The sequence below is a fragment of the Chelonia mydas genome, chromosome 8 (assembly GCF_015237465.2).
Source record: "Chelonia mydas isolate rCheMyd1 chromosome 8, rCheMyd1.pri.v2, whole genome shotgun sequence".
NCBI lineage: Eukaryota > Metazoa > Chordata > Testudines > Cheloniidae > Chelonia > Chelonia mydas.
This window is the reverse complement of record NC_057854.1, coordinates 72,091,598-72,108,581: the sequence shown is the minus strand read 5'-3', so window position 1 is coordinate 72,108,581 and position 16,984 is coordinate 72,091,598. Positions and strand designations below refer to the sequence as shown.

At 43.2% G+C, this 16,984-nt stretch overlaps 1 protein-coding gene across 2 annotated transcripts in view; it reads left to right on the top strand.

Moving 5' to 3' along the window:
* Positions 1-16,984, top strand: part of SLC44A3 (solute carrier family 44 member 3) — a 72,768-nt gene that overhangs the window by 12,613 nt on the left and 43,171 nt on the right. For both annotated transcript variants that reach the window (XM_007065176.4, XM_043521485.1), the window contains 5 exons: positions 5,873-5,966; positions 7,570-7,739; positions 10,238-10,327; positions 11,232-11,356; positions 12,879-13,065. In XM_007065176.4, coding sequence (XP_007065238.2) covers positions 5,873-5,966; positions 7,570-7,739; positions 10,238-10,327; positions 11,232-11,356; positions 12,879-13,065 — 666 coding nt within the window. The remainder of the gene's footprint in view (positions 1-5,872; positions 5,967-7,569; positions 7,740-10,237; positions 10,328-11,231; positions 11,357-12,878; positions 13,066-16,984) is intronic.

Below are 16,984 nucleotides of genomic sequence, written 5' to 3'. Positions count from 1 at the left end.
TGCCCATGGATCTTTTACTCCAAAAATTCCAGTGGAATACAGCAGACCTCCCTCATACTTTGTCCAGAATAACCAAAAACATCTCACATAAGTATCCAAAGAACACTCCATTAAAACTTCAGAAAAACAAAAAGAGTGTGGAAAGGCGGGGGAGAGGTGGAAAGAAACCAATTAAGCCTGTCGGGTCAGTTTAAAGTATAGGCTACAAGCAACAAATTAAGTAAACCGAGGAAAAGAAGAAGGAAAAGGAGAAAAGGACATAGTTAGCTCTGAGCCAAGAGTAGGCTCCCTGGGTTGAAACAGTTGGGAACCCTTATCCCCAGGTTCTCATTCTGGCTCTGGGAGAAGAGTGGGGGGTTGTTACCTGCTCCTGCAAACTCTGCCATTTTGCACTTTGAAACCTTTTTTTTTTTCTTCTTCTTCTTTCTCTCCACTCCCCCAGGACCAAGTCCCAGCTCCAGTCTCTAAAGGTAGTCTGTTAACTCTGCTTTTGACTTTAAACCCTGTTGTGCCAAATCATCTTTAACCACCCCTAACTAATTTACAACCCTTCAGCAGCCCTTGCTGAAGCAGCACCAAACTTGAAAGATTACTGGCAGCTTCCCATAATGCTGCCCTTACTTCAAACCTCTCACAAGCGGACTGAAGTGCCTCCTTTCCCTGGAAGGCATTCAGTCCCAATGGGTAGGGACCTTCTTCCACTACCCATATACCAAAGGAGGATGGGCTCCTCAGCCACCCCCCATCCCTCTGGGTCCCCTAACACTTCCTCCATTTCCTTTTTAATCTCATCCCAGGTTGACCCCTGCACCTGGTATGGGCCCCTGTTCTTCCTCATCCATTTATCCAAAAAATCCTTTACCCTGGCTTGCCAGAACCCACAACTACCATCACGAGAGTTCGTGATACCCCCTCCAAACAGCTGCACGGACTGTTGGGGAGGGGGACTTACAGGCTGCCACTCACCTATCCGATGCGATGCATCCGAGTGAGTCACCAGCACCAAGATGTTAGAGGGCTTATTCCTTCACCCACTTATTTCCCTGGTCCTTCTCGCATGAACAGAGAGCAACAATACCCGAAGTCCAAAGGTGCAAACAATTCGATGTTTATTGGGGTGAACTTCCAGCAAGCATGATTCCAGTTTCCTTCCTTAGTGTCCCCTTTCCCAGCTCTGACACCACAGAGCCTTACACCTGTGCCCCTTTTTCCATTCCTGCCTTTAACCAAACATGATTCCAATTTCCCCACCCCCATTCCCTGTTCCCATTTCCCCCTTTAGCAAAACATGATTCCAATTTCCCCACCTCCATTCCCTGTTCCCATTTCTCACCCACCGACCCACTTCCTGATTTACTGCAGACTATATAGTAAAACTTGAGTTCAGCTTAGCTATACCTTAACCAATCATTTTCCGGAAATTTAACTAACCAATCCTAACATATTGTAACATGATTATGTAACCAATTATATCCAATGAGATGTTTATTGGGATGAACTTCCAGCAAGCATGATTCCAGTTTCCTTCCTTAGTGTCCCCCTTCCCAGCTCTGACACCACAGAGCCTTACACCTGTGTCCCTGTTCCCATTCCTGCCCTTAGCCAAACATGATTCCAATTTCCCCACCCCCATTCCCTGTTCCCATTTCCCCCTTTAGCAAAACATGATTCCAATTTCCCCACCTGTCAGGCCTGTCTGTAAAGGCCTATACTCTATATCCTAACACTCCTGTGGCAGGGGCTGGCCCAACCCCTGTTCTCCTCCCCCCTTGGCCCTGGCTGCTTCAGCCCTGGGGCCGCTGCTCCAGCTCTGCCACTTTGGAAGTCATGGAGGTTCTGGAAAATCACCGAATCATACCCTTAAGAATGCTCAATCACCAGTTGCTCAATATTCAACTCAAAATGTGCATTTTTTGCAGATTTTGTTTCAGGGTGTCTTTTGAAGCATTTAATCTGCCCTCCACGCTTAAGATTGCTGGAGCTTAATTTGGAATATAAGACTTGTTTTGATAGATGGGTCTCAGGCATAAAAATTACGTGGCCAGTGCGTCTCCATTTGGGCACTGATCAAATGAGTCTTGATGCCAACTGAATTAGCTTTTGCCAGGACTTTAGTGTTGGAAATCCGGTCCTGCCATTTGTTGCCCAGCAGTCATTGTAGGTGTCACAAATAGAAACTGTCAAGATTTTTCACATACCACTGTTAACAGGTCCATGTTTCGCACCTGTGGAACAATGTAGTGAGGACAACAGCATTATAGACTTTGATTTTTTGGTCTGTAGACATATTCCATGTTGCTTCCAGATTCAGTGGTAGAGGTGACCATATACAGTGCTGGCTTTCTTAATTCACGCATCCACATTGTGGTCAGTTGTCACTTTGTTGTTCAACATGCTGCCGAGATAAGTAAACTGTTTGATGGCTTGGAGCCTGGTACCTTCCAAGCTTGTTGATGGGTTTTGGTAAGGCTGTTGAGCAGCTGGCTGGTACATAAGCTTGGTTTTTGTTGGGCTGATGGTGAAGCCAAAGTTATTAGCTGCCTCAGCAAAGCACTCAAAGACGATAAGGCCATTGAGGAGAAATTAAATGAATTCTTTGCATCGGTCTTTACTGTTGAGGATGTGAGGGAGATTCCCAAACCTGAGCCATTCTTCTTGGGTGACAGATCTGAGGAACTGTCCCAAATTGCGGTTCTGGGGCTGGCTGCTGCTCCAACAGCTCCAGAGCTTACCACGGCCGCTGTTCCTTCGGCCCCAGGGCTGGCCACTCGCTAGCTGTTCCGGGGTCTGCTGCTCCAGCCCTGCCCCAGAAGAAGTCATGGAGGTCCCGGAAAGTCATGGAGTTCATGATCTTTATGACCTCCGTGACAGAATTGTATCCTTAGTCGTGATATATTCTCCAAAGTTGGCATGTATTATATCCTCATTAATATTCCTATGTGACTTATGTATGGGATGTGAACAAAGTTATAAATATGCACAAGAATATGTTCTTAAAATGTGTTTGGCAAGCAATGCATAAGCACAGTCTGCCTCAGACAAAGGAATGTGTCATTTCCTTCTATGACAAGCCTGGTCATCAGGCAGAGACAGTGAATGTACATTTACATGCAAGGTTAAAAAAAGGTATCAAATTAGCAAGTGGGGGAGGTAGCCTCTTAACAGTAAAGACGGGGTTCTGAACCTCAAATGATAAGCAATTGAATCAACTGACTGTATACAATATTACTGTATTCTAAAATTGTATCTAGTAAGGTTTTTTATGAAAGCCAGTGACACTCTGGTGATTAATATCATTGTGAAATGTATGTATTAACACTCTCGGAGGAATTATGGATACTCACTGATATTATGCTTTAAAGTCTGTGATCAAATACAGGGAGAAACAGGGTTTCTTCCAGACAGGAGGAAAGGCAGCTATCTACCTGTCTCCAACGTAAATTAAGCAATGTGGAATCAAAACAATGGAAGCCCCATTTAAATACAAATTAGCATGAGGATAGGAAATCCACAAGAAGGGAAGAACAGCAGGAAGCCTTCTAGGCTCTTGAGACAGATACAGTGAACTTTGTGGTGATACAAGGAGGGCAAAAGGATAGTTGAGTTGTCCATCACTTTGGAGATTCAAAGGGCCAGAGCTGGATCCTTCAGCCAAAGGGGTTGAAGTCTTCTGGGAACTTAGTTTGGTGAGAAACCTGCTTAGGCAAAGATTGTAACTTGCTTCTAAGACTAAAACAATTTTCGGCATATTTTTACTTTTTGTTTGTTTGTTTGTAGCCTTTTGTGTCTTTATTCCTTATACTGGATATCACTTAATCCTAAGCCCTTTTTAAAATAAACTTGCTTTACTTTTACTATAAACCAGTTGAGAGCTCTGACTGAAATTAGTGTGTTTGTCAAACCCCAGTTAAATTAATGAGCTGCTTGGTCTCTTTGAAGGAGCAAAGAGCTTATTAAGTTCTGTGAATGTTCCAGGAGAGGGCTGCATGCGGCAGGGAGGCATCTCTGGGGAACTTGGGAGGTGGGGTTCACTGTTTGTTACCTGTAGGGCAAGGTTTGAGTTGGCAGAGCCCTGAAGAGTTTGCTGGCAAGGCACACAAGCTGGTGTGTCAGGGAGTTGTCATACAGCTTAGCAGCAGCAAAACTCTCACTTGTTGAGTCAGAGAGCGTAACACAGTAACTCAGTTCTGGGGCCCTCAGCAGATGGCAGATGATTTTGGGGAAATTCAGGACTGAGAAGTATTAGGGTCATTCTACAAATAGTAACTGGGCGGTGGAAGCCCGGCTGTGACCTGCATGCTTGTGTGCAGGCTGTTGGTGTCAAGGCTGTGAACCACAGAAGCATAGCTTAGAAAGCACCCAGAGGTGCAGGGTAGGTGGTGATACAACCCCTTACTAGTCTGGGTTGAACTCCAAAATGTCACACACTCATCAGAGTTAATCACTGTCAGTGTGTAAGACCTGATTGTTGAAGCGTAACATTCACCTCTTGGGGCAGTCAGAGTTCTCAGTCTGTCATTCATAGAATGGGTAGGCTGTCCAGAGAAGAGACACGATTCCTTCTGATTGCAAAGCCAGCTCCTGTGTTGGCTCATTTTGTGGAAGAAAGTATACCTAGCATGCTCCTCAGCCAGTTGACTCTCTTCAGCAAGTCACATCTTTCTCTGAGTGCAATGTGCATACAATATCCTTCAAGCTCTTGAGCAACTAAGCAGTCCACCGGGCAGGACCATTAGTTTGGTTTGGACAGTTAAGCAGCTTACAAACAGTCCACCTTGCAACATTGAAACAAAGGAAACTTTTCAAGGCTTGTTTGAATTTTGACTGTGTGATGGGATGCCCTCCAGCTTCAGTGGGCTGTTCAGGTTGAGCAATTTTCAGGAGAACTTTTCTAGCACCCTTCTTTGATTGAGGTCAGCTGTGTTATTCCTGAGTAGAGCAGCTGAGTCAATCAAGATGCTGCTGGACTACAGTATCACCCCAAGTCAATGCAGAGTCTTGACCTACCCATGTGCAGGTTCATAACTATGACTCCCAGCGATGTCCATCACCTGTCACTTTCACCATTCCCCCCCCCCCCCCATCACTCTGGGACTTATTAAACTGTGCCAGAAATTGTGTAAGGTGGAGGAGCAGTTCCATACCAACTTACGTACTCTTGGTTAACAAGACCATTTCCAGTGGCAAAGTAAATCGCGACAACTAAAGGACTTGCTGGTTGCAGTTTATTTTTAGAGTGACCTTCTATTAGATCAGTTGCCAAATTTCTCAGGCTAAGAAGCTTGGTCTGCCCAGCAAATGGGTATAAAGTAAGTCTCATTTATACCATGTTACACACCTCTGAATTTGGCCCTAAGGGGAGGCTTCTGGAGGTATGAGAAATGAGAGAAAAGAAAATAGTATAATCATCTGAGTTTAGTGAAATTTGGGGTTTCCAGTGTTTCAGTTGGTTGTACTTGCTTCTCCTAAAACAAGTTACAACAATTTAGCGATAAAAGTGGGAAAAACTGAAAATATTATTCTCTGTAGAGAACAGATAGGGGTTTGATCTTGATTCATGAAACTGTTATCTGGACTGTATAAGATTTTAAGCTATCTCCTAAACAGAACAGTGTTTAGCATCATGGTTTTTTAAATTTTGTTTTGTTTTTGTTTTTACTTAAATACAAAATTATTGAGGAAAAATACTGCAGTTTTGCTAATTAATATTTATTATGCTGCACAAAATCTTGAAAACAGCAATTGAATTGAGCAGCCATGCAATTAAGTGCTATTTATTTAGATTTTTAGTATTTTTAAGAAGTGTGTTTTCTGCCCAGAAATGGATGTGAACTAATAACAGGTTACCATGTGTGGGGTTTTTATTCTATAGGTTCTTGCCTTTGTGTTTATAACTTGAACATATCCAGTTACACACTAAATCCAAAGGCAGCTGAGCTTTGTCCCACACTGCCAGTTCCACCAAGGTAAGAATTACAGGGTGCTTTACTGCACTGTTTATTCAGGACAACTTTTCAAAGACTGTCCTTCCCATTTTGTGTTTTTACTTGATGCATAACCATCAGAATGATTTTACTTTGTTTAATATCTTTGATTTTATATTTTTGAATTCTCACATTTATACCCCCCCACACACGCACACTGTTCATACCCTGTTCAGCAGAGATACTTAAGCATGTGCTCAAGTGAAGTCCCATTGCCTCCTGAAGGCACAGAACTGGACTCTTTATGCTTCCCTACTCCGCTGCACAAAGGAAAGTGAAGAAAAGAGCATGAGAGACCTTTCAGAGGTGAAACATGAAATAAATTGAAAAGAGGGCACCTCACACTTATTTCTTTGACAATCTGTATTTCCTCTCTGCAGCGTGAAATCCTCGAGAACAGTCTCTATTATGTATGTGATACTTCCTCATAAAAGCAAAACTGGTTGAAGCAGTTTCCCTAGTAACAGTCACCATTTACTTATTAATTAGGGAGGCATACTATGCTGATGGACTGCTGTGTCCTTTTAGACACACACATGAGTGTGTCTGAGATCTAAAAAACCTTCTTGCTGGCTTAGTGTAGCATTGCCAAGACTAGAGGGATAATACATTTAAGACACTTGGCTAACAATGCCAAACAACGTTATTTTTATATGTAAATATTTGACTGGGCTACTTGTATTCTAAGCTGGTCAGGTCTAGCTTAATACACCCTAAAGATTGTTGGAATATCTTAAACACCATGCAAAATTTGTGTGTGTATTGAAAATACCTATACTTATTACTACAGCCGTACTAACTTGTGCTTTGATTCCATCCATTCTCCCAAATTAATCAAGTCAAGCCCAGTTCATATTTGAATAGGAGCCCAAAAATGAGCAGAAAACACTGTTGGTGTTCAGTAGATGGTACTCTTCCTGAGTCAATAGTGAACCAGTACCTCATATGAAGGCACTATGCTGATAGACGTGCTGTCTTTCAGATGAAATATAACTGATGTGCCGACTATTTGTGGCTATGAAAGATCCTGTGTCTCTCTTCCTAAGAGTAGGAGTATTAATCACAATGACCTGGGCAAATTCCAATTTAGCTGAATATGTTCTGCCTTCCTAAATCTCTCCCGTCGTTTTAATCAGCTAGAGATACTCACTTTCCGTTATAAACTGCTGTGCAGTGTTGCTGTGCATTGTTAAATTGGCTGTGCTATTTTATCCCAGAAGTTTAGAAAGCTGCAGTTTAGTGGGTAGGGTGAAATGATCTCTGTATGTTGGCTTAAGTTCTGAAACGTGTTTTGAGACAATCTGAAATAGTTCAGGGGAACCCTAAAGTTCAGTCTGAATATTCCAAATTCAGCATAAACTGCTTACTTTAATTTGGAACTGTTTCTTTATTTTGGTGGCAGTGTTAACATATTTCATTTTTACTAAAAAGCAAGCAAACATAATACAACATATAAACAAAACTCAGGAACTTGATTGGGAATTGCACTTGTTTTGGGACTGCGGGATTGATCCCTGAATGTATCTGAAACCTTACTCTCCAGTAATCAATCTTTTCTCCCACCTCTGTTTTTTTAACTTTCCAGCAAATCCTTCCCATTGTTTAATCGATGTGTTCCACAAAACCCTGAGTGCTATTCGCAGTTTGCGTCCATCTTGATAAATGTGGTAAATGAAGTCGATGCTTTTCATCGTATTCTGAGTGGAATAATGGCAGGAAGAGATACTGTAATAGGACTGAGTGTCCTTGCACTAGGTAAAGTTATGAATAGAAGAGGGATTTTAAAAAAATTGTTAAAATAGAGTTTCATGTTTCAAATCTTTGTAGGAAGAATAATGCAATTTTTAAAAAGCTTGATATTTGCTGCATAGAAACATTTGTTTTGTTTAAGAGAGAACTGCTGTTTTGCTTTCACAAGACATTTAGTAGACTAATGAAATTCAGATTTATAGAAACCAGACTGGAAACTTACTCTACATCACTTGTTTGGTTTTTTGTCTGACTCCATTAAAAACTTTAGGTGAAAAAGTTATAAAATCAGAATTTATGCTAGCATGAGGTGTGTTTTAATGATATATACTATTTCCTCTTTTCTTGCTGTTCTTAGGGGGCCATTGAGGTCTTAGAAAGTAGTTTCTTCTTCAAGTGATTGCAGACATGTATTTCCCTTGAGTGTGCATGTGCCAAGCCCATCAAAGCCAGAGAACCTTACCTAGTAGTACCTGTAGGGATGGTGCCTTCTGGCCATTAGCTCCTTCCCAAGCTGTTTAAGAGCACTCTGACCCTTCTTAGTTCCTTCACCAAACATTAAGAATTGAGACTCAGATGCAGAGGGGATGGAGGGTGGGTCGTGGAATACACTTCTGCACCTACATCTTGAAGAACAACACTTATCTGTACTGTAACTAACAGTCTTTTCTTCGAGTGATTGTAGACGTGTGCTCCACTCAGGTGATTCACAAGTAGTTTCAGAAGGAAGTGGGGCTCAGAGTCTGCTCAAGACTGCCTTCCCAAAATTTGCATCTGATCTGCACTCCACTGTAATAATGTAATGTATGGTTAAAGTATGTATGGAAAACCAAGTAGAAGCCCTGCAAATGTCCAATGTCGAAACACCACTGAGAAATGTGACCGATGCCCCTCAGACCTAGTCATATAGCTCTTAACCTGTGTGGAGGCGAAGTCTGAGCTATCCCATAAGCTGTTTTAATACGGGAAGTTATCCACCTGGAAGTCATCTGCATGGAGACCAATAGACCCTTCATGCAATCTGCAAAGGAAACTAAAAGATGAATTGATGAACGGAATGGTTTAGTTCCCTTCAAGTAAAATGCCAAACATTGTGTCTCATCCAAGGAATGAAAAAGCTGTTCGTCAGTGCTTGAATGAGGTTTGGGAAAAAATACAGGTGAATATTGTCTGATTAAGATGAAATTTTGACACGACCTTAGATAAAAACTTAAGATGTGGCACCAAAGTGACCTTGTCTTTGAAAAACTGGTTATACTAGGTATATGCCATGAGGCTCTGCAGGTCACTAACTCAATTCGAAGAAGTTGTGGCCACAAACAACTCATTCTCTGTCTCTACTATACCAAAAGACAAAGTTGCCAAGGGCTCAAATGGATGACTCATGAGTCCTCCAACACAGTGCTAAGGTTCCATTGAGGAATCACTTCCTGTACTGGTGGGAAGAGAAGTGATCCTTTCAGAAATCTGACTACCATGGAGTTTGAGAAGACTTTGATTTGCTTTGGATGGAGGATGAAATGCCAGAATCGCTGCCAAATGGACCCTCCACAAACTGAGAGACGGACCAGAGGACTGGAGGTGCAACAGTTACTCCAGAATGTCCTGAATGCAGGATTGTATTGGTAGAATCCTGCAGCCTAGGGATCAGATTGAAAAACGTTTCCATTAGCTGGATAGGTAGCCCTTAGTAGAACCTGTCGAACGGCTTCAGAACAGCACTCCTGTTCCTTGTCTAGCCATGCAGCATCCATGCTGTGAGGTGCAGGCTGTTTAGTGCTGGGTGTGAAATCTGACTATGATACTGAATCAGTAGATTGGAACCACAGGGATGAACAGAGAGACTGAGGAGATCGCCCTTATGGTAGCGCTGTCCCATCAGTGTACTGCTAGGCAAAGTTCTCTGGCTTTGGTGCACTCAGCATGGACCCCTGAGTGGAATATACATGTGCACTCGCACCTTGAAGAGCAACAGCTACAGTACAGGAAGGTAACAGTCTTACTCATGTAAACTGAAAAATTTTGATATGCCTATAAGTATTAAAGTAATTAAGGTAGTTATTAATAGGTAATTGTAATTTTACATTTTCAGCATTAAAAAAAATCAGTTTGATAGCTTTGATTTCATGTTTCGTGAGTAAGTTGAAATTAACAAAAACTAGCTTCAGAATGAGAGAACAGAGGGTAAATCCATCCTAGAGAGAATGGACTTCAGAAGGCAAGGGTTATGCCAGTAATGAATTTACCCTAAGAACCTGACTATTCTACATAATTACTAATTCTGATCATTTTAGGGCCTGATTTTGGAACATTTCTGGTCAAAACAGAATCTCTTCAGTTTTAAAACCTATTGGTCTCTGCTTTTGAGATCAGTGTTTACAAGTATAAAAAATCTGGAATGTAGAAAAAACTAAATTTTCTTTGTAAAATAATTAGTCTGATTAAATAGATCATAACAGTCATCTGAAGTTAACTCTTTCTATATATTTTTTTTAATTTTCCAGCCTTCTCTTTAATAATGGTTTTAACCTTCAGATTCATCACCACACTTCTGGTCCATATTTTCGTGACACTAGTTGTGTTTGGATTGTTATGTAAGTATATTTATTTTTAATGGATGTTTAAGTAACGCATTTGAAGGAAAAACATAAAGGAAAAAACAGCATACCTGTTTCTTCTCTGGTATCCTTCAGTAAGCTAAATTGGGTCCCAGTCCTGCAATCGGATCCATGCTAGACCCTTTCTCTGTGTGGATGAAAAGGTCTGACTATGCAGATCCAGCTGTAGTATCAGGGTGTTGAGAGGTTTGTTTTGTTTCAATTATTTATAGATGTCTGTTGATTGTATTTCTTTTGACAAATGATTTGAGTATGATCAGTGTTAACGTTTCCAAGAAAGTTTAAATAGAGAATTTAACAATGCATCCTTTATAAAGAGAGAACTATTAAGAATGATCAAAGCCTGAAATGTGAGCTATCTTATAAGTTATGTTTATCTCTTGCAATGAGACTGTAACTTCAAAGCTGCAAGAAAACCAGACTTAATGTTGGCTTTGACTTCAAAATAGCAAACCAGCCACACCATTTTATTCTGTGAGCACAGATATGTGCATTTACACCAGTGGTTCTCAAACTTTTGTATTGGTGACCCCTTTCACATAGCAAGTCTTTGAGTGCGACCCCCCTTGTAAATTAAAAACACATTTTATATATTTAACACCATTATAAATGCTGGAGGAAAAGTGGGGTTTGGGGTGGAGGCTGACAGCTCGTGACCCCCCCCATCTAATAACCTCGAGACCCCCTGAGGGGTCCTGACCCCCAGTTTGAGAACCCCTGATTTACACCTAATGTTTCTCACTTTGTGCTACACTGCTCCATTCTTCAGTTAATTTGTAATTCAAGAGGAGAGCGTAACAGAGCCATAACCTGTGTGCATTAGCTTGCCAGTCACTTGTGAAGCACTGTCTGCACCTTCATGGATTTGTGTTTGTTCTAGTTGTCTCAGGTGTTCTGTGGTGGCTCTACTATGACTACACCAACGACCCAAGCATAGAACTGGAAACTGAAAAGGAAAATGTAAAATTTTTACTTGGATTTGCTATCCTATCTACCGTGATTACGGTGAGAAATTTTACAGAATGATCTTTGGGGAGCTTAATGTTAGAGATGGTAATCTGAAACCTTGAAATAAAACTATATTACAGCAATGTGAGTGCACATGCTCCCTCCTTTATTTACACTTGACATAGAAAAGTGGAAACTCCATTGTAGAGGCGGCAGAGAGTCCTGTGGCACCTTATAGACTAACACACGTATTGGAACATAAGCTTTCGTGGGTGAGTAACGACAAAGTGGGTATTCACCCACGAAAGCTTATGCTCCAATACGTCTGTTAGTCTATGAGGTGCCACAGGACTCTGCCACTTTTACAGATCCAGACTAACACGGCTACCGTTCTGATACTTGACTCCACTGTAGAGGGTAACTGAGGCTGTGTGGTGGTGATTCAACCATGACATGGTCAGTTTATCCCTTTGTGGGTTGCACTCAAGTGCATTCTGCTTTCCATTTGCAGCCAAATAAGATCTGCTTATAATTATTTAATCCTTTTTTTACATTTTATGGGACATTCACCTGTATTATGTAGAGTCTGTACAAGGCTCTCCACAAACTTAAACCCTGTGCTAGGGCTGTAGGACGATGCCAGCAGAGCAGCTGTGCTGTAGGACTTTTGCCCTTGGCACACTGCTGCAGCGTGGATCTATAGGCCATCCTCAGTTAAGCTAATGGTGGGGTTGAGTGAGCAGAGAGACACTGGATCCATGGAAATGTGAATCCTGTGGACCCAACATGCTCCTTTGTGCCACGTACAAGGTAACAGCCACTGCAGTGGGGTGGAAGCTCAGTGCTGCTGTTTAGTTTGCTGGCCACAAGCTGTAGTGCTAAATTTTCACCTTCCTGTCATCCACCTCCTGTTCACCACACAACCTGATTACTATGACTTTATGCTGTTGAAATGAATGTTTCACCTTATTTAGCATCGTAGCCCAGTATGAATGTGTGAATAGTTCATATATTGTTGGGAAATGAGTCAGTTACATTAATGTTTCTTTAAAAGAAAATGGTTGCACACAATGAACAGTCTGTATTGTGTTAAAGTGACCAATATAATTGTGATATACACTAGAGCTTGCTTGCATATTCTCTGTACATTATCAGACAGTGGGCACTGCACCTCTTCTCTTGCTAAATACAAGAATAAGAAAAGGTTTCTTTGGATGCAGATTTGTTCAGGTGCAATACATTTGCCATTTGTAGAATTCCAAATACATCGTCTGCTCCCAGTGGCTCTTCTGAAAGCATCTGGCATCTTTGTAGAGCAGACTAGAAAAGTGGTGAAGCAGCTTCTATTGTGAATGTTTATTGTTTTATAGTTTCCAGTGTGCTATGTCTTTAGGTGTTGTTTGCAGTTCAGTGTTAAAGATTTAGTGCATAATAATTTTATGAAAAGACATGTTCTCCTGTGGTCCCTTTGTGAAATCTGCACCATGCTCCCCCTACAAAATTTGACAACTTCTGATAATTTAAGAAAGAAATTCCTAGTTTACTATTTTTCTGATTTGTTTTTCATCTCTTTTAATAGATGGTTCTACTTTCCCTCATATTTGTACTAAGGAAGAGGATTCAGCTGACTGTACAGCTCTTTTGGGTTGCTAATAAAATAATTAGCAGGGTACCTTCCCTACTGTTCCAGCCACTGTGGACCTTTTTGATTCTCATTTTCTTCTGGGTGTTCTGGGTTGCTGTGCTACTTAGCTTAGGAACTGCAGGTAAGTAGTTGTATTTTATCATGGTCATGGGTGTACACTATCTCGTTTTAAAATTTGGTCTTTAAACACAGAACATGTTGGTGTTAGCTTACAAGGTGTAATATATGTTGTAATATATCTGTTATGATCTTGTTTTCTGTTTACTTCACCTTCGCATTTCTAAGGGTACTGCAAAAGTAGCTGCTGTTTTGTGAATCAAAGATAATACAGCATGTTAGAGGAGAAACACATTTGTGCACTCTCACGGAGTCTTTACGTTTGTTCTTTCTTGTTTAGGTCTCATAATATAAAGCAGGGGTGGCCAACCTGAGCCTGAGAAGTATCCAGAATTTACCAGAGTACATTGCCAAAGAGCCACAGTAATACATCAGCAGTCCTCCTCCCCCCAGTATGTCCTGCCCGCCGGCAGGCCTGCCAATCAGCACCTCCCCCTCCCTCCCCGTGCCTCCTGCCTGCTGTGATCAGCTGTTTCGAAGTGTACAGGAGGCTCTGGGTTGGAGGTGGGAGGAGCAAGAGTGCAACAGGATCAGGGGAGGGGCAGGAAGAGGCAGGGGCCTTGGGGTAAGGGGTGGAGCGTGGGCAGGGCCTGGGATAGAGCAGTGAAAAGTTGGTACTGTAGCTTCAGCCCCGGAGTCAGCACCTATGCATATTAACTTCTGAAGAGCCGCAGTTTGGACACCCCTGATAAAAAGTGTCATTCCAGATCCAAACTATGTTGTTGCTTTTTGTAAATGGGGAGCATAACAGAAAGGAGGGAGTGCTTTGATTTAGTACAGCAGTAGTGAAATTAATGTGTTTCTACTATGGGAACAACAGGAAAGTGCCTTCCCTCCTGTGAGAGATGTAAAATTATTCTGAATATCTCTTCCCAGCATTTGATGGAAAGCTCTGCAGATTTGTAGAGAGATTCTCTCTTTCTCCCCTTCTTCCTCTTCCATACCCAACTGTTGAGGTATTTCAGAAGCACTTGGTTAAAGCATTTGTCTGGCAGGTGACTTGCTGCTTCTCCAAAGTTGTTAGGCACAGTGGCACCAAATTTTCAGCCCCCGTAGCCTCTTCATGAATCTTTCTGGCCTAACTGAACATCAGTTCTTGTGGGACAGATTTACTTTGCTTTGAGATGTTGTCCTAGATGCTTCTTCAAAGCACTTGTCTTAGCTTGTAATTTTTTTGCCTTATTTGTGCTGGTCACATGTGGCCTGGGAATGCCAGATGCTGCACTATGTGGTTGTTACTGAAAGGGAAGCACCCCTTTCAGAATCGTGAATGGTCAGTGCAGTGGTATAGCTCAGGAGGCCATTGGAGCTTTAGGTAGTGAGTTGCTTTCATCAGGTTAAGGCAGGGGTGGGCAAACTTTTTGGCCCGAGGGCCACGTCGGGGTGTGAAACTGTATGGAGGGCCGGTTAGGGACGGCTGTGCCCCCCAAAAAGCCTGTCCCCTGCCCCCTATTCGCCCCTGACCCATCCAACCCCCCCTTGCTCCTTGTCCCCTGACTGCCCCCTCCTGGGACCTCCTGCCCCAAACCGACCCCTGGGGTCCCATCCCCTATCCAGCCTCCCCTGCTCCCTGTCCCCTGACTGCCCCAACCTGTCCACACCCCTGCCCCCTGACAGGCCCCCCAGGACTCCCATGCCCTATCCAACCCCGTCTGTGCCCCGACCCCTGACCGCCCCAGAACCTCCGCCCCATCCAACCGCTCCCTGTCCCCTGACTGCCCCCTGGGACCCTCTACCCAACCCACCCCACCACCGCCCCTTACCATGCAGCTCAGAGCGGCAGGAGCTTGCAGCCCTTTTGCCCGCACGGCTGTGTGGGAGGGGGAACAGTGAGGGTGGGGCCAGGGGCGAGCCTCCCCGGCCAGGAGCTCAGGGGCCGGGCAGGACAGTCCCACGGGCCAGATGTGGCCCGCGGGCCGTAGTTTGCCCACCTCTGGGTTAAGGCCTTTTATTAATTTGGATAAAGCTTATGCATTTAAGCTGTATGGGTGTAACTACTCATTTTTAGGTAGTATAGGATTGCTTTTCATGCACTTTTTGAACAGCTCTATTTGGTCAGAGGTTAGATCTAAGTACAAGGTATTAGTCACGTAAACTACAGTAACTCTAGTAAAGCTGGTAGCTGTTAGTTAGAATGAATCAGAATGCACTAAATTTGAAATACTAATGGCCAGGAATGCTAGAGGAAACAACACAAACATTCTTCATTTAAGCAGAGCTGACTATGAGAGAATTCACAAAAACCCAAAGGAACCTTCACTGTAATTCTCCAATGTGCAACAAAAGACTGTGTGTGAAGTTTGTCCTTGTTGAATCTAAATTCGGAAAATGCCAAGTGAGTCCAACGTGTTCAAAAAGGTTATTAGTCTCTTCGGGATACAGAAAAGAGGTAGAGGTTATAAATATTTTGGCTAGTGTAACAGGATCAATTTGATGAGAAGTGCAAGATGATATAGTTGGGTGTTTCCCGAGTATTGCTGTATACTTCATTAAGAGTTTGTTTTCAGTCCTGTGCCTGGGTTGTTTTTAACAGATGTGTCAATAGTTGTAATTTTCAGCCATTTAGCCAGTTAAAGTATTAATATTTATAGTGAGAATGTGCATGTTACTTAAAACAAACTAAAGTGACAGTATGAGTGTTAAAGTAGGTGTTAAGTAGATACAGAAATATCAACCCATGTGTTCATTAGTTTTCCTAATTGCAAGTGAGCTTTTATGAGCTTTAATTCTGCTTCTAATCAGATTATGGCATGGGCGTACATCACAGTTAAACAGTGGCTATTGTTAATAATTCAAGTGATACTTGTTTGTTACTACCAGTTGAGTAAAAGAAAACTGTAGTAACACCCATAATCCACTAGATGCCATTAATGTAGTTTGAAAAACTTTCTGTTGAGTATCTCATTTTCATTCTTCTTCAAGTGCTTGCCCAAGTCAATTCCATTCTAGGTGTGTGCGCTCCCAGGTGCACGGTCTTCAGAGATTTTTTACCTTAGCAGTATCTGTAGGGTCAGCAGCTGCGCCCCCTTGAATGCCATGCACACGTGCCAGTATATCAGGCACCACCGTCCCTACGCCCCTTCAGTTCCTTCTTACAGCCCATGGTGGTTAATCGGAGCGCCTTTCCTTGCATTGCAAGGGCTAGCGTTTTTTTTTTGTCTACTGACTTCGAGCCTTAGGGCCTTGTAAGTAGTTTGTTTCTAGTAGTTAGTGTTAAGTAGTTGTTAAGTGTAGTTAATAGTTAGCAGTTAGGGTCCCAGCGGGGACTTTGCCCCAGGAGGGGCATCCCCGGTCTCCCGGGTTTAATCCCTGCTTGGACTGCAGCAGGCCTGTGCCTGTAAGTGACCCCCATTGCAGCTACCTCAGGAGCTTAGGGGAGTCACACGTTAGAGACAAGTGCCGAATTTGTAAGAACTTCCGGCCCTGCACACAAAAGGAGCAGGATATTCGGCTACGGGCTCTCCTCATGGAGTCTACCCTGTGCCCGGCCTTCGTGCAGCTCCGTCAGGACTTGCCACGTACCTCAACCTCGGTGCGCAGTGCGCCCCTGGCACCAGTGCCCAAAAAGAAGACCAAAAAGCATGACTCCGCAGCACTGGGCAAAAAGGGCCATGGTCATCAGGCAAGGGACCCGCTTTGGGCCCCCTGGCCACTCTGGAGCCGTGCACTTGTACCTCCCTGGTCGAGGCCTTTTGCTCCATGAAAGGTCCACCACCGACTCCTGGGAGCAGCATGGGACCAAAAGCTCTGGTGGTACCAGTGCCTTCATAGATTCCCCCAGCGCCAAGAGAACACAGGCCTCCGCCTGTGCCACCAATGCAGCATGTGCCTTAGGAACCGGCAAAGGCTCCCCACGAGGGCAAGCCAGCCACTAAGACCCTTAACGGGGCAGTGGAGTGCACTGATCCCCCTAGACAAAGCAG